At 48.8% G+C, this 18099-nt stretch overlaps 1 protein-coding gene across 5 annotated transcripts in view; it reads left to right on the forward strand.

Annotated features, from left to right (window-relative positions):
* The window catches only part of NBR1 (NBR1 autophagy cargo receptor), a 1466631-nt gene that overhangs the window by 1187012 nt on the left and 261520 nt on the right, over positions 1–18099 (forward strand). For all 5 annotated transcript variants that reach the window (XM_069634202.1, XM_069634206.1, XM_069634204.1 and 2 more), the window contains one exon: positions 3056–3446. In XM_069634202.1, coding sequence (XP_069490303.1) covers positions 3056–3446 — 391 coding nt within the window. The remainder of the gene's footprint in view (positions 1–3055; positions 3447–18099) is intronic.

Consider the following 18099-nt stretch of genomic DNA (forward strand, 5'->3'; position numbering starts at 1 on the left):
ATACCTCAACGACTTGCTCGTCAGGGCTACATCGCCGGAAGCAGTTCACCACACTTCCCAGGCTCTTATGAACACACTGCACGATCTGGGCTTTTCGCTCAATCTCAAGAAGTCGCAGCTGCAACCCACGCAGAATCTGACATTCTTGGGCCTTATCTGGGACACGTGCTCCGAGAGGGTGTTTCCTTCGGAGCACAAGATCACAGCCATCAAGAGGGTCAGTACTCACCTTCTCAGCAGAGAGGTGACCTCGGCCTGGTGGTAACAGCACCTCCTGGGTCCATTGGCTGCGGTCCTATTAGACGTCGCCCACACAAGACTCAGGATGAGGAGGATACAGCTGCACTTCGCAGCATCATGGAACCACGAGCGGGGCTCTCAATCCGTGATGATCAACGTTCCTCCATCTCTCCACCAGGACCTCACATGGTGGTCCATGGACTGCAACCTATGGACGGGCAATCCCTTCCAGCCTCCCACCACAGGTCACCATCACCACAGACTCCTCCCTTGATGGGTGGGGAGCCACTCTGGACGATCTCTCGGGCCACGACACCTGGGCACGACACGAGCAGGAGTACCATATCAATTGGTTGGAGCTGAACGCCATCTGGCTAGCGCTCAGAGCATTCCTCCCACTTATCAGGGGCAAAGTTGTCCTCATCCAGACAGACAACTCAACCAGCATGTACTATGTCAATAAGCAGGGAGGTCACAGATCCCCTCCACTGTGCAGACTGGCAATCAGCATGTGGGAGTGGGCCCTGCAAAACGACATCTACCTCACGGCAGTCCACCTTCCGGGGGAATCCAACCTGGAGGCAGACCGGTTCAGCAGGTTGGGAGCGGACAACTACGAGTGGCAGTTAAACAACCTCATTACTCAGGAGATCTTCAGCAGATGGGGTTGTCCCCAGGTGGATCTCTTTGCCACCTGGCACAACACGAAATGCCCTCAATTTGCCTTCTGGCAGGCACAGGTCTCCGGCTCCCTGGGTGACGCATTTCAGATTCTGTGGAACAGCATGACAGCTTGTGCTTTCCCGCCCACTCCGCTTATTCACAGGGTGATTTGCAAGATCAAGGAGTCTCGCCAGCTCAATAACATTCTAATAGCTCCATGGTGGCCAGTCAGGCCATGGTTCTCAGAGCTGCTCAGCCTCTCAGAGATGCCCCCGATTCACCTGCCGAAGTGCCCAGCACATCTTCTGGCGCAGCAGGGGGGCAGGGTCATCCACCCCGCGCCACAGAAGCTAGCACTCAGTGTGGTTCGTGAGCAGGTGACGCTAAGGCACCTCAGCCTCTCCCAGGCTAATCTGGAAATCATACAGGGCGCTAGGAGCAAGGCTACCAGAGCCCAGTATAAGAGTAAATGGACCAGGTTCTGCCACTGGGCAGCCTCCAAGGAAATCGACCCCCACTGGCATGTACTCTGGACGACGTGCTCTCCTTCTCGGCGCACCTCGCCCACTCAGGCGTACAGGTGGACACCTGCCGCACTTACCTCGCAGCCATCGTGGCATACAGAAACACGGAAGAGGAGAGTTTTTCCTCTTCCAACCCAATTGTCAAGAGACATTTGACGGGTCTCGCCAGGCTGTACCCGCCCATCAAGAGGCCGCACCCCATGTGGGACCTCAACATAGTCTTGGGTGCCCTGGCGCACAAACCATTCGAACCTATGGCGTCTGCGGACATCAGGCTGGTCCCCATTAAGATGGCCTTGTTAGTCGGCCTCACCTCGGCTCGCAGAGTTAGCGAAATCCAGGCGCTGGTTGCCTCGGAGCCATACACTACGTTTGACAAGGACAGGGTAGTCCTACTGACGCACCCAGCATTCCTACCTAAGGTGCCGTCCGCATTCCATCTGAACGAAGAAATTGTTTTGGCCACTTTTTTTGCTGAGCCCAAAGACAAGGCATAGAGTTCTGCACTGCCTTGATGTCAGGCGTACACTGAAATTCTACCTGGACGGGACCAAGGGCTTCTGCAAGTCGGATGCACTTTTTGTCACCATTGGGGGATCAAAACCGGGGTACCAGGCCTCCATAGCCCGTTGGATGGTCTCGGCCACCAAAGAAGCCTACAAGGGACAGCACAAGACACTGTTGGCCAACATGCACACCCACGCGGTCAGAGCCAAGTCAACAGCCATCGCTTTCCAGCGGCATGTCCCTTGGCAGGTCATAAGCAGGGCACCCACATGGGCCACCCCTTCGGCTTTCTGCAGGCGCTACTGTTTGGATGCCGGTTCTAGAGCAGGCGCGGCTTTCAGACAGGTGGTTCTTAGAAACCTGTTTGCGTAAGGAAGGTCTCCTCTCCACCCTGGGGCTACACTCAGTTGTAATCGCCCATGCAGAATGGAGGAAAGGGGACGGGATGTAAGAGTAATTATAAGTTACTCACCGTGGTGACTAACATACTCTGTCTCTTTTCCTCCATACGTCCCAACAACCTCCCCCCTAATAAAATTAGTGTCATTAGGCAATGTTAAATCTGTTGTCGACACGTCTAAGGGGACTGAGGTGTGGCGTCGAGGGGCAGAGTCAGGGCAGAGCATGCTCCCAGGGCTGCCCCCCTGCGCACCTCTAAATTTAAAGGGGAAGGTGGTTTTTTTCTGGTGAAAAAGGTTCCGTCTTCCGTCCCTTGGAAGAGCCGCCCATGCAGTATGTAGGAAAGGGGACTAAGGACTAAGAGTAAGTTAGTCACTAGGGTGAGTAATTTATAATTTCTTTTACATCTGCAACCTCATCTATGGGTGTGTCACCAAACAGCATGTGGCATCACTTCCTTTGAGGTCATCAGGTGCAAAGATAATGTGACATCACTGACGCTTCCACAGGCATTTTAGTGAATTGATGTCCCTGCTTTTAAGCCTTCCTCCGTCCTTTGTGTTTTGCATAATAAACAGAGCTACACCCTACCTATTGCTCCCAGGTCCTCTGTTGGTCCCTCCTCTTGGGACTTTAGACAAATGGCCTGTTTCACCGAAAATGAAAATGAAGTTCTGCTTTTCTGTGTTGCCATTTTTTTATGTTTCATATTTTTTTTTTAGAGAATAATGAAGCTTGCTGTGGGTTGTACGTTGGGGGCAAGGATGCTGATAAACCATCCGAAGACCTAGATGAAGACAATGAAGATAATGACGATAATGTTAAAGATGAAGTTCAAAGTCAAGGCTCCTCTGCATCTTCAGAGGATTATTTCATCATCCTTCCTGAGTGCTTCGATACCAGCCGTCCTTTAGTAGAGTCCATGTATAGCTCTGCCATGTCTCAATCCGAGATTGAAAAAGTTGGCGAGTCTGAACAAGATTCAGCAGACACTGATAAAAGTAAGATCAGTTCAGAAGTGCATAACATCAACGATATTCTAACTACTTCCCAGATCCTGGATGCGATACCATTAATTCCACAAGTGATCAGCCCTTCACCACAGCTTCTAAGGTATGCACTATTTCAAAACAAATTTGTGACTATTATTATTGATATTGATTTTTGATAGAGCACACATCTAGCTCTGAGGAGCAGTGAATTGCTTTAAAAAGGGCATTGAGGATTGTGGCGGGACAGAAATAGGGGTCGGGCAACTGGTCATGGTTAGAATGTAAAGTTTGTATTAACTTGAAAGAAAATCCTTCACCCAGCCCTATTGCTATGATGAGATTCCCTATCTTCAACTGAAAAACCTAAGGTGCTCATCAGGACATCTTTTCAACATAAAAAGTCCATCCTCAGTCCGAAACATGCTCTAACTGGCCGTATCACTGTATACAGATTATAAAACCTAAAGTAAATGCATGTTAGGCTTACGTTCGTGTAGCTGACCCCCTCCTCGCATAACAGTTCTTGAAAATGTATGTTCTTGACAGTTCTCAGTATTTGGTTTTTCCCAACAGTTCCTGGTACAAAGGTTGCTCAGTTTGGTGAAAACACAATTCATTCTCAAGTCATTTTCAAATAAATTGGTTTTCCTTTCAATCCTCCACACTTAGAAGTTACACTGAAACACAAAAAAGGTTACTTTTCTCATTCCCTTACAGATACTTGGGATATATCTTGACAGCCCCCTTTCCAGGGCTACTACACCTCTTCTTAGGGTTGTAATCAGTGTCTGTGTTTTAGTTAACTTTCTCTCATGGACCTCCTAGCCCACCTCGTTATCCATATCTTGGTTTGGTCACTTTAGATCTTCACTGGGCCCTCTAGTCCCTTCCTCAAGTTTACTTTGTCTCGTCTATATGTTTGTCTTGGTTTTTATGGGTTCGGTGACTAGCATTATCATAAGCTTCGCCTCCATTGCATATCACTGCATCTTGTATTTCCCTGTGTTCGCTGCAGAGCTCTCCCCGACCCCCTACCTCCTTTTCTCGTGCCAATCTGCATACATGGTGCTCCATGTGTGTTTGTATGCATATCTCTCTCTCTCTCTCTCTCTCTCGCTCTCTCCCGCTCTCTCTCGCTCTCTCCCGCTTTCTCTCTCTCCCCCCCTCTCTTTCTCTTTCTTTCGCTTTCTCTTTCTCTCTCTCGCTCTCCCCTCTCCCCCTTAGTCTTTTGAGAAACCAAAGGGTGTCTCACCGGCTAGTCCAGGTGGCCAGGACACAGCCATCACTTTTGGATCCAGTTCCTGGAGGTGGACCAGTGCGGGAGGATCACCTGGGTGAGGGGTCCTTGGGGAGTGGGGGTGAGGCAGCCAGTGGCAAAACGTAGTATTCCTCCATTTCCCGTACCTATGATCCCTCCTATTTCATAGGATTCTCCAATGTCCTAACTCCATCACCGTGCCCCCTTTCCAACACAAACACTGTTTCCCAGAATCACAAAATATTTTGGTCAACAACCGATGGCAGTTAGGAACATGTGTCTCCTAGTTCCATAGTAAGTCCTGTGGCTTCCTTGTGAGTTTAGATCGTATAAGCAGGTCATGATTCCAACTAAAATGTTTTCCCTGTCAATGTTAAACATTATTTATGGTGTTTTTTTTAGAAGCTGGATATTGGGGCTAGCTGAATGAGTATTTATTTTGAGAATGTCAACTTATTTTCCAAATTTTGTTTTGGGTTGGAGATTAGTAAGTTAAAGGGGAGGTGTGTTCTACCTCTTGTGCTCCCCTGAAATGTAGTGTTACATAAAGTAGCTACTGACTTGTAGTGTCATGCTACAATGTTCATAGTTTTTATTGGAATAGCTCAGGATCAGCAGTGCAAAAATCTTTATTTCTTTGGTTTGCAAATGTCATTGTCCAAAATGAAGCCCTGGGTACACTACTGGGCCATCTTTTAGTTTAATTAAATGTGCAGTCTCAAGATGTGCTCAAAGATACTTATCAAGTGCTTATAGGATTAAGTATACATGAACCATGCAGTTAACAGTAAAATCCCCTGATGTCTCAGAGGCTATCAATGTGATGGCATCTTAGAGCAATTTGGGACTTAAATTGATTTTGATCAGGATTTCCATCACCATGGTTGATGAATACCATTTGAAGTACATATCTAATTGTATCCATATGATTAGAAATATAACTGATTCCCTTCAACATACTATTTTGGCTGCTGATGGTGTTACTAGTTTTTATAAACATTCATCATTCAGAAAGTACTGATGTAGTTTGATTATCCTTATTGGAAACACAACCTATCTGAGTGCATTAGGAATGTATGAGGGTCCTTTTGTACACCGCCTTGCGAAGAGAACTATTTCCGCAATGAATCCACTTACTACAGACAAAGTCATGTCCGGAGGGTGGGGGGGTAAATAACACAGTTGCAATCACCACCACTGTGGGACCCAAGCAGGTCACGTTTTTTTGGACATAGTGTTTGTGCCCTCCCCGTCTTTGACGTGCAAAAGAATAAAACAAACACCCCTGACGAGGGAATAAGGCAAAGAGAGCAGGCTGCGAGATTTCAAGAAAAGGTTTTATCTGATGAATAGTATTCAAGAGATATCTGAGAGCGCTCTGCACAAGTTATCATTACATTCCATTTTATAAGGTAAATGACGCAACTAACATAGGATACTACGTTGGTGCCGGATTGGTCAGTTCACTCTGTCTCAGGTGGGGTGGCATCTCTTCATCTGGGTTGGTCGCTTGGTTGGCGGGAGGATTGACGTCAGTCATCTGTGCTCCGCATGGGTGAAAGTCAGGTCGCTGGGAGGCAGGGTGGTCACTATCTAAGCTAACATAATATATTCCCAAAATGCATGCACTAAATAATTGTTCAAAGACCTTCAGTAGTTTATCATGTCTCTATAAAAGTCACACGTATATCTATACTATCAATAACATTGGATTATATAAGTCTTAGGTTAAGGGTCTTGACCGCTATAATACACTGGTTGAAGTTAAGGTCTGTACTAATAAGAATCTCTGGTATGTGGCATTTGTTAGTGGTAGGCAACAATATATTGCAGCAGGGGTCTAATGTTAGTTGGGGATCTGCTGGGTGGGCATCATGGCATGGTCAGTGGTCTGGCACATGAAAGGAATATCTTGCAGGGGCGCAGGGTCACAATGGCAATAAGTTTCCACTGGCAAGGGTGCGGGAGGGGCAACAACACGTTTGTGGAGATGGGCGAGCTATGTGCTTAGCTCATGCTGGTTCACATGCAGGACAGTGATCTCAGAGGAAGAGCGATGTGTTACATTCATTATGTGTTGCAAGCATCTCCGGCTTCAGCGTGAGAATGGACCCGCAAAGTTTTCCAGTCAGAGTGAGAACGGGGGTGGGGGCCCTGTGTCCTGCGCGCCTAGCCGTGCTGCTGCGAAAAAAGGGAAGAGAAGCGTTTTTGTACTATCGCAGTGAGGCCTAGTCACCAAGATAGTCGAAAGGGGGTACAAAAATGGATGCCCCGTGTCCTGCTCAGTGGTCCCATCTACGCGAAAGTCAACCAAAGTTAACATTGCATAAGGGCAAGGGGCGAACCCACTACTGGAGGCACTTGGTCCAAGTTTTGTACTGAGAAGTAGAGGACGCGAGTCGCTCCCACACATTCCCCCCTTTTGTTACATCTAAAGTAACGGATTATGACACTTTATTCTTTTCTTCCTCCCTTCGGTAGTACTCCGCTTCAGCGACTGCTTCTTCCCAGGCTGGAGTACCCTTTATTGGCAACCATGCTCTGCATACACTTCTCAAGCTATTCCCTCTTCTTGCATATTCATCTGGAGTGCATGTTAAGTATATCCCACCATCCCAGTCCAAGTCTACCCATACCTCGTTATACCATTGCAATTCTGTTGGTTCCTTGATTGTGGTGTGGTATAAATTATCGACCCTGGCCCCATATTGCCTGTAGATGGCAGTCATCCTGTACTTTGGAGGGTTATGTTCCCCTGTTTGTATTTGGGCATCTGTCATAGTTGCTACTGTTGTCGGTCGGCCCATTGTTACCATCATCATAGTCGAGGTAGGCATACTTTTTGCACAACACCGTAGTCCCAGTTGGCACACGCAGAAGAATAGTAACACAAAGACGATGATAGGAACTAGTATTTTCATCATCACATTTACCCATGATGGTATCCAGCTGAACAAGTTGTCAAACCATGTACTTTCTTCTGCCCTCTATTCTCATCTTCTCTCCTAAATTGTGGACTGCTGTTATCACATGTGAGAGTGTCCCATTATCTGCATCTTCGGATGGCACGAATGTGCGACAGGCCCCCCCGATTTTTCAGAAAACACCACCGTCCATCGCCGTGAGGAGATCTAGAACATATATGTTTTGCATTGTCATTAGTCGTAGGGCACAGAGTTCTATTTTTATAACGTTGAATCCTTCTTCAGTGTCGTTGGCCGGTTGGATGAGCTCCCAGCGTACTTCTTGCAACCATTTGGCGTTTGCTCGTGCTTGGAGCCCTGGTGTTAGGAGTGATGCAAAAAATGTCTCTGCAGATGAGAACAGCTTGTATTTTTGCGGGATCTCAGCAAGGAGTTTTGATGATTCGGACGAAATATAGTTGGCTGATCTTTTGCTTCGTGACAACTTTGTTTTCAGCTCGTATTCTGACAGTAGTTCATACACTGGAAGTTCTGTTTTCTCTTGTTGGGGCGCTGCCGATGGACCAGCCGATTGCCCTGCTGCCGGTTTGTCAGCCAAATCTCCTGCTGCCGATCTGGCAGCCGAATCCCCTGCTGCCCCTTCAATATGGCTTTCTGGTATTACCATCAGTGCTGTATGGAGAGTAGCTAAGGCGCAAGTACCTTTCCAGGGTGCGGGTAGATGCAGGTATGCTTGTTTGCCGCAAACCCAGTCCATGTCCATGAGTGCTGCAGTGCCTTTTTTCATGTCTGGTATTATTACTGTCTTGTTGCATTTTCTTGCTTCCCCCATGTTCACTTTTACTTCTCCACGGAAGCATAGTTCGTGCAGTATTTCTTTTTGCGTTTTTATAGGCTTTTCCAGCGCTGTAATCCATGTTAGCTTAGCAACATGCTGTGACCAGATAGGCGTGCACACTCCCTTTATCCATTGGAATGCGTCTTCGGCCAGCCCTCGGAGTGCTTCTGCTCTGCACTCAATAGTCTCATCGTGCCATTTCTTCTCTGCATACCTCGTTCCCTTTATGACAAGAAATGGCTCTTTGAGGCATATCACTCCTTGACGCCGACTCGTGCAGGTTCTCTCACTCTCCATTCTTTCTAGGCTGACGGTGTGCGCCTGGAAGGTGCTTTTTATCCTACACAGAACTAAATGAATTAAACACTGAGCCTCCGACAATGGCACTTCCTGGGGTATCCACATTTTTGGTGTCCCTGATGCATGAGGAAATAGTGAACAGACATAGCAGCTTTCATTTGTTGCTTGCTTTGCCGTAGCACTCATGTCCGAGTACCATTTGTTAGATTGGTCAGGGTGGCGGGGGTCTTCTATTTCATGTAACCCCAGGTCATGATAAATGTCGTATCTTTTCCCTCCCACCCCCCTTTTCCTTCTCCTTCCCTCCTTGTGGCTTCTCACTCTTTGGTAATGTATTGGAAATATTCCAGCACAGGTTGTGTCATTGCTGTTAAACATGGCATGTGTATATTCACTAGTGGTAGCAGCGTAATATGAGGTAGGTTCTATAGATGCCTGTGTATATGCACTTGTATTAGCTAAGTCTTTCGGGTAATAATAGTCGCCATCATATTCATTTGATTCATAATCATTACTCATATTTATGCCAGGATGTAACAATGAGACAATTGTTGGACCTGCAATGGCGTGTTCTGAAGGTTGCTTTACATTTGTACCGTTAATACCAATGTTATAAGTTTCTTCCCACATTGTCTTTACTCCAGTCCATATTAGGGTGGAACCTTCTCGTATCATATTAGCCCCGCTCCCCCCTTTGTGCAAATCATTAACCAGAGATAAGAGAGTATAGTACCAGGCCATGAAAAACAGCATTACTGAAAACAAAATTGCAGCACATTTCAAAATACATTCAACATTGCTAAACCTTTTTGCCCTGATGGCATCCCTATCACTATCCAACATAATTGCATTCGCCGCAATTGTACTTCGTTGGGCCATTTGTTACCTGGATGGGCGATACGAAGTTGTTAAGTCCCCATAATATGTATATTTATTAGATATTTACATTTCATTTTTACTCATTATTTCCATTTCGCAACTTCATTTTTATATGCATTTCTCAGCCCCATGTTTCAATTACATCCTCTGTCCTAGGCATTTCTAGAGAGAGAGAGAGAGAGATAAAGAACAGTGAAAGGAAATTGATACATACATATGGCAGAGCAAACAAGAGGGCATAACATCCTTTCATGTTCCTTCTTCATTAAATCACATTGTCATTGTTTCTCAACATTGTTTGTAGTACCAGTTGTACATTCCTGTAAGATCTATGGGAGTGTACTATTGCGTGCCCTCCTCACATCTGAGAGGTGCATCCAATATTTCAGTCCCTTAACTTTGACTGCAGTGGGTGTACTATATATGACCTTGTAAGGGCCATGAAACCTAGGTGAATACCATCTCCTCACAAAGCTTCGGACGTACACCTGTGACCCTGGCATCAGCGGCCCGCTGGGGCTGTCTGTAGCTGTTGTGGTAGTATCAGTTGCCACATTCTCAGTGAATGGTGGTGCTATTTGGTGCGCTATGCTGCGAACTGCGCGTGTCAGCTGAGTTAAATATTCTCTAAATTCTTCCCCCAGCACTGTGGCAGCCCTGTGTGCGTCTGACGCTCTCCTAATCGGGGAGAGTGGTGTGTGTATTCGCCGCCCAGTCACAATTTCATGGGGGCTCAGATGGTGGTCCTTGCATGGTTGCGTCCTGAGTTGGAGCAGTGCTAGGGGCAGTCAATATACCCAGTTCTTTTTTAGTGTGTTGCACAACTTTGATAATTTGCTCTTGAGCAGCCCGTTGATCTTCTCCACCACTACATTGGCCACCGGATGATAAATGGAACACAGTTTGTGCTTTACCCCCAAGAGTCTCGTTGCTACCTTGAAGAGGTCATTCACAAAGTGTGTGCCATTGTCTAACCGTATCACATCACATATTCCCCACCGGGAAAACACTTCTCGAACTAGAAACCTCGCCGCACACTAAGCGTCTAGGTGGGGACATGGACCCGCCTCCACCCACCTTGAGAAGGGACACACCACCACAATTAGATATCTTGCTCCGTTACATCTCTCTCCCATGTCGGCGTAGTCAATATGGAGTTCTCTAAATGGCCCTACTGGTCGTGGCAAGGTGCCTCGCAATGTCCTCACTGTCATCCCTGAATTGTATGTTTGACATGTCGTACACTCTATGACAAACTTTGACAAATGCTCTTGTAGGTTAGGGACAAACCAATGTTCCTGAATGTCTGCTGCGATGTGTTGTTTCGCTACATGGGCCGTGAAGTGCAGCTTCTGGAATGCTACTTCTAGCAATTCTACCGGCATCACAACCTTTCCCGTTGTTTTCTGTCTCCATATGAGGTCTGTGGCTGATTGTTTGCACCCCCGCTTGCCCCACAACGCTTGCTCTTCTGGTGGTGCTCTCCTCTGTAGCTCTATTAGCTGTTCTATGGGTGTGTTGCTATAAGCTTGTTCTAGTGGCTCTACAGTGGTTGCCTTTACAATGCATTCTGTTGCTGGTGTTGTATTGAAATACGAGGCCTCCTTCGCTGCTGCGTCGGCTGCCGCGTTTCCCAATGAGATCGCATCTGTGTTGTTGGTATGGGCCTGGCATTTCACCACTGCCACTACTGATGGCTCTGCTAATGCATCAATCAATTAATTCAATAGTGCAGCGTGCTGTACTGGCAAGCCATCCGCTCGTCTGAACCCCCACCTACGCCAGCGCGATAGTCCTGAATGAACAGTGGTAGTTGCATACACTGAATCTGAATATAGCGTCACTGCATCCTTTGGCTGTGCATAATGCTTCAATTATTGCAGTTAATTCCGCTGCTTGTGCAGAGTAATGAGACGGGAGGTGCTTTTGGACGATTGTTTCGAAGCTATCTTCTTCCATTCCACCTACTGCCATCCCTACATGTTTTTCCCCTGTTTCCGGATTTATTGATGCTGACCCATCGATGAAGTATATTTCTCCTTCCTTCAGAGCGTTTTCACTTGCTTTGGGAATATAATCACCCTCCCCCTCATACGTTGCACAGTCATGTTCCTGCATGTCCTCCATTGTGCATGGCTCTGTTATGAACGTTGCTGGGTTTACCGTTTTACACCTAACTACATGTACATTGGGGCTTGAAATTATTATTTCATATGCTGTTGTTCTTTGTGTTGTCAGTGTCGATTTTGACTGCTCGAGAATTGCAAATAATGAATGCTCTGCATATAGTGTTACTGAACATCCCATCACAATTGTGGCACTCTTTTCAATGGCAAAGTCCATGCTCGGCAATAGTTACATATACCGAGAAATCTTTGCATGTCCTTCACTGTTTTTGGTATGCTTATGTTGCGTATTGCAGCTGCTCTGTCTGGGAGTATTCGTTTCCCGTCTTTTGATATCAACTGTCTGAGGTATACAACTTCGGCAAGGCAGTATTGTAATTTCCCTTTATCCACCTTGTACCCCTTTGTAGCTAACATGTTTAGTAGTGTCATGGAGTCTTCCCTGCACTTTTCCTCTGTTTTGCTGCAGACGAGTAGATCGTCTACGTATTGTATAATGGTGCTCTCTACATTTATGTGCCCAATATCTTCACGTAGTACCCTGTTAAAAATGCTGGGGCTTTCGCAGTACCCCTGTGGGAGTCTGCGATGCTCATATCTGTTGTTTCCCAGTGTGAATGCTGTGAGGTCCTCTGATCCTGGATCAAGTGGTATAGAGAAGAAAGCATTCTTCAAGTCAACCACAGTAAAACATATCGATTCTTTGGGTATACTGCATAGTATTGATGCCGGGTTAGGCACTAATGGGAATTCTTTTTGGATGACGTCATAGAGTGGGCGGAGATCTTGGATCATCCTCCACGCCCCACCTTTTGCTTTTTTGATCGGGAAGATTGCCGTATTACACGAGGAGTTGATGGTACTATGATACCTTGCCTCACGAGTGCATTTATTGTTTCCCTAATTCCTTCCTCTGCCTCTCTGGATATTGAGTATTGTTTCACTCTCGGTGGTATGGCACCTGGTTTGAGTTTTATCTTTATGGGTGTCACTTCATGCAGTAACCCTACATCATGGGGACCTGTAGTCCAAATTTCTTGTGCCACCTTTGCCATATCTTTCTCAAATATTGTTGGTGGGGCACTAACACTGGCCATAAGCGGGTTGTGTACCTCTCTGTACTGGATCATAATGTCACACGGTATACTTATTTCCATTATTATTTCTCCGTCGTCTTTGTTATCAGTAAATAAGTCTTCATCAGGTATGTCTCTGAGCATTATGTTGGGATCTATGCATAGCACAGTTCGCCACTCGATACCTGAACTGCCTCAATGTCTATGGACATTATCGTGCCTGGCACGACATCTACACTTGTGATTGGGCGAAATATAAAGTCTGATGGTGCCCTCCACTCTTTTCTTGTTATTTCAGGCAGTACTCGGGCTAACACCTTGATGCCATAGATAAACATGTCTATATCAATGGGTATCCCTTGCACAACAACCTCATTCATTATTGTACTGATCATCAACGTTGCTCGTACTGGGCACACTCCTGGGGTGGAACACACTATCCCCTGCTCTGTAAATTAAATGGTCATGTTCAATTCGCTTAGCAAATCTCTTCCCAGCAAGTTGATTGGTGCGTCTTTGTGGTACAGTAAGGGCGCGCGCACTTGTCCCCCCCCCCCCACCGTTATATCAAGATCTTTTGTGTAAGGAACTTTTAAAATAGCCCCAGAGAACCCCTGTGTTTCCATATTCCTGCCTGAGAGCGGAAACCGCCCTTTCATAAGACATGATTTTTCTGCTCCTGAGTCTACCATAAAGATAAACTGCTTATTTCCTATCTCTGCCCCCACTAGTGGTTCCTCTTCTGCACGTAAGGTGGTAGATAGGACTGGACACGCAAGTTCTCCCTGTGGGCTGTCCTAATCTGCGTACCTTTCTTGTCCTGGCACTGAAAAGACATTATCTCCAACTATTGTTACACCACGGAATGGTGCAGGTGCACCGTTTGCAGCCATTGTAAAACTGTTATTGCTGGCGTTCGCTACAGTGTTTTGTCATGCCATGGGCTGTGATGCACTGTGATGTGCCTGTGGGGGTGGCTGTCTTTGTTGCATTTGGGGTTCATTATAACACTGGTCCTGTGGTCTTCCACTCCCCATTGGTAGTCCATAGGGGCTACCTGGGTGTGGGCAACCCCATACCTGTTCATTGTCCATGGGTGGTTGCCCTTGTAAGTACCCTGACAGCCGCATTCTGCAATCTCTTGAATAATGTCCCCATCTTCCACAATTCCAACATGATCCTTGCTGTCCCCCTCTCATCCCTTGCCCACCAAAACCTCTTTCCCATACCTCTGAACCCCCCTCTCTGGCCGCGGTACCAATCTCTTCCTCTGCTTGGGCTTTCTTGCCACTGCGGTCCTCTCTGTGGTTCTTCTCCGTTCCACGGTCCTTGTTCTCCTGCGGCCCACAGCGCTGCTATTCCAACTGGTCTATTTCCCACACTTTCGTCCCCCTCGTTGTCTCTATCAGCAGTTACGCTGGCGTTTATGGCGGCGACCTTCACCAATTTGTTCTGCACTAGTTTTGCTTCGTCTGCCAACCTTTTTTGTGCCATCTCCTTTTCTCTCTCTGATCCTCCTACAGTGGTGTACAATTATACTCTGAATTTCTGGCCAACCCTTGGCTTCTATCCGAGCTATTTTATCCAAGCCCTTCTGTACCTCCTTCGGGAGCCCTTTTTTGATAATAAAGTAGAACAGGGCAGTGGATTGATTCCACGCTGTACCGGTTTTGCTTCTCCACAAATCTTGCACTCTCAGTATTAATTGCGTAGGATCCTCATTCTCCTTCATTATGCATTGAATCACTAAATGTAAATCTGGAATATCTGGAAACGCGCGCCGCAATGCGTCCCATGCTTGCGCTCGAACATTGTTGAATGGAGATCCATCGTGGCGGTCACAACTCATTGTCACTCCTGGGAACCCTGCTTTTTCCCACACAGCGTCTGCCTGATCACCGACGGCGGACACTAGCAAACTCTTTACATCACGTATCGCTAATGGTACTCCTGCCGTGTTTTTCTCAAATGCATGTTTCGAGGGGATTGGGTCCTCCGACGTATTCCATATCTATGACATGTAATCACCACAGCTGTGCTGCTTCGGAAACTTTTTTCGGCGTCTGTCTGCGTCCTGCGTCGATGACGTCGATGCGCCGTCGTCGAGGACCTCCTCCGACGTCCGACGTCATCCGATGTGATAAGTAGGACGCACGACGCCCATAGCCTCAGTTCCATTTTTTCCGCAAACGTGTTGCTTCGTGAATCTCGGTTAACGCCTCGACTCTTTGGAGTTCTGTTCTTCTCGGTTCTTCGAACCTGTTAGTTTTGTGAAAATCCTTCGTGTGAAGATGTCTTCTACTTCGTCTTCGACCCCGTGTCCGGGCTTCAAGAAGTGCGGGGAGTGTGGGTCCAAGATGTCAGTGACGGACTCGCACGACGCCTGCCTCTGGTGCCTCGGGGAGGCCTACGACACGGATGACTGTATCGACTGCCAGTCGCTCACGTCCAAAGCCTTACGCGAACATAAGAAGAAGTTGTCGGTAGGTCGGGTGTCCAAGCCCCGCCCCGGAAGTCCGAGGTCTGCGGGGCTTTCGACGGATGATTCGAGGGGTGACTCTCCGCGTCATTGTCGGAAGTCTCGTGGGTCTCCTTCTAGGAGTCGGTCTCGCCACTCCTCAGCCTCTTCGAGGCATTCTCGGAAGCGCCGACACCGGTCGTCTTCCAGGTCCTCTTCGGAGGACTCTGCCCGGCACGTCGCTTACCCCACCAGCCTTGTGACGCCGGAGGAATGGGCTTCCTTCGGAAAGAAAATGCTGGCGATTCTTGAGTCGCAGGGTACTAAGCCGTCCGCGCCCCCGAGTGGGGTCGTTCGTGAGAGGTCGAGAGACACCGCTCGCAAGAGTGGTCGGCAAGAGTCATGGGAGAGGTCCCGTTCGGACAAGGAGGCTTGTTCTCGACGTACCCGTTCCAGGTCCCGGTCCTCGACGTGTTCGAGACCGTGTGCACCTGTGAGGTCTTCGAGGAAGACATCGACGTGGAGGGCGTCGACAGGCTTTCTCGAGGCTCCGGCTCCGAGGAAGTCGTCGAAGCCGTCGACGCTCAGGTCGTCGAAGGACACGCTCGGGGCTCCGGCTTCGAGGGCCGTGTCGACGCCGCCGATGCTGGCGGCGCTGCATCTGACATCGACGCTGATTTCCTCGACGCCGATCCTCTCGGCGCCGATGCCTATTCTCTCGACGCCGGCGCCGATTCGCTCGACGCCTTTCGTGTCGGAGGTACCCCGTGGCACGGGGGAACCCCCTAGGAAGGCTCTGGTTAAGAGCAAGCACTCTCGGGTGCCTTCTTTTCGCCATCTGGAATATATTTCAGAGGCGGATGAGGATTCTGATGGCCTGGTTCCTAGTCAGGTTCCAGATGACATTGTCTCGGGCCATAGTCAGTTTGACGATTTGAGGCAGTCACTGTATGATGTTAGTGGACTGGACACCTCTCCGGAGGTGGAGTTTTGTAGGCCTGAGCCTGGCTCTCATGCCGATTCCTCGTACCGGCGCCTTATGGCTAGGGTTTCTGAGTACTTGGGATGGTCTGCTCCCCCAGGGGAGTTTGTGCAGGATGATCGAACGGACATCCTTGATGTTGGTCCCCCAACTGACCCGGAACTGCCGTTCCATATGGCTTTACAGAGAAGGGTGGCGGCGGCTTGGACTGCTCCGGAGAGTCTCCCGGCGGTGGGCAGATCCTTGTCGCGAAAATACCGTCCAGCCAGTAGCGACCCCTGCTACTTGACTAGGCACCCCACTCCGGAGAGTTTGGTGGTGCAGGCGGCCACGGCCCCGGCAAAGCAGGCATCGTACCCTACCATCCCTCCTGATAGGGACAACAAACGTTTTGATGGCTGGGCGAAGAAAGTGTTTTCTTCTGGTGGTATGGCGCTTCAGGCGGCCAACTCCATTTGTGCCTTGTCTCGTTTCACACACACTCTGTGGAACTGTGTTGCGTTAGCGGCTGAACATATTCCCGAAGGGGACGAACGGGATGGTTTCCTTGCTATGGTCCAGGATGGTAAGGATGCCATGTGTGAGTCCGTTCAGTCGGGTTTGGACTTAGCTGAATGCGTCAGTAGGTCCATGGCGGCGAGCACCGTGATACGCAGGTTTGCGTGGTTCGGAAGTCGGGGTTTGCTCCTGATGTGCAGTCCCGGCTCCTCAACATGCCCTTTGACGGTGAACACCTTTTTGGCAGCAAGGCTGACGAGAGCCTTGAGAGGTTGCAGACCTCGAAAGCTGCAGCGAAGTCGTTGGGTGCTGCAGTTCGCCAACCTCCGCCTTTTCGTCCTAGGGGACAGCAGTGTAGGGGTGGTTCCTTTCGCTATTACTCGACCTTCAGTAAAGCGAGAGGAGCTGGCAGTCAAAGAGGCCAACGCAGGGGCACCAGAGGTGGACGACAGGGTACCCTTGGTGCCAAGGCCGCTCGGGCAGTTGCCTCTTTGCCCTCAGGTAATGCCGCAGCCGCTCCCACTCAGTCATGAGGCCATGTCCCATGGTTCGCCGGTTGGGGGAAGGCTGGCGCAGCATCTTGTAGAGTGGCAAGCCATTACTTCAGATGTGTGGGTTCTGGAGATCATAACCCATGGCTACTGTCTTCCCTTTCGGCACAGGCCTAGCGACAATCCACCGGGGAACCTCTCTTTGCAGAGTCCGGATCCGCTCCTTGCGCAGGAAATTCAAGCCCTCCTGGAGAAAGGCGCCATAGAACTGGTGGCTGTAGCGGAGAGGAACAAGGGATGGTATTCCCCTTATTTTTTGATTTCGAAGAAAGACGGGGGATTGAGACCCATCATGGACTTGCGCGGTTTGAACAAACTCCTCAGGGAGGACAAGTTCAAGATGGTTACTCTCTCTAGTCCTCCAGGCCCTTCAGCTTCAGGACTGGTTGGTGTCACTCGACCTCAAGGATGCTGACTTCCATGTGCCGATCCATCCCAAGCACAAGAAGTACCTGAGGTTCGTGGTTGGTGACTCGCACTTTCAGTTTCGGGTCCTGCCGTTCGGATTGACCTCCGCCCCGAGGGTTTTCACCAAGCTCATGGTGGTGGTGGCAGCGCATCTCAGGCAAGGGGGGGGATTAACGTCTACCCCTACCTGGACGATTGGTTGATCAGGGGGAGCTCTCCCGAGCCAGTCCTGGATCATCTGTCCGTCACCTGCCACTCCCTTCACAGGCTGGGCTTCTCCCTCAATTTAAAGAAGTCCCATTTGACGCCAACACAGCGGCTCCAGTACATCGGAGCAGTGCTCGACACTTCCCTGGGGCAGTGTTTTCCTCCCCAGGTGAGGGCTCTTCACATTCAGCTGATGGTGCACAAGTTTCAGCATGCCCAGACGCTCCCAGCGTTCGAGTTCTTGAGGTTGCTCGGCCTCATGGCATCCT

Source organism: Ambystoma mexicanum, chromosome 13 (assembly GCF_040938575.1).
Source record: "Ambystoma mexicanum isolate Mex_15411 chromosome 13, UKY_AmexF1_1, whole genome shotgun sequence".
Lineage (NCBI taxonomy): Eukaryota > Metazoa > Chordata > Amphibia > Caudata > Ambystomatidae > Ambystoma > Ambystoma mexicanum.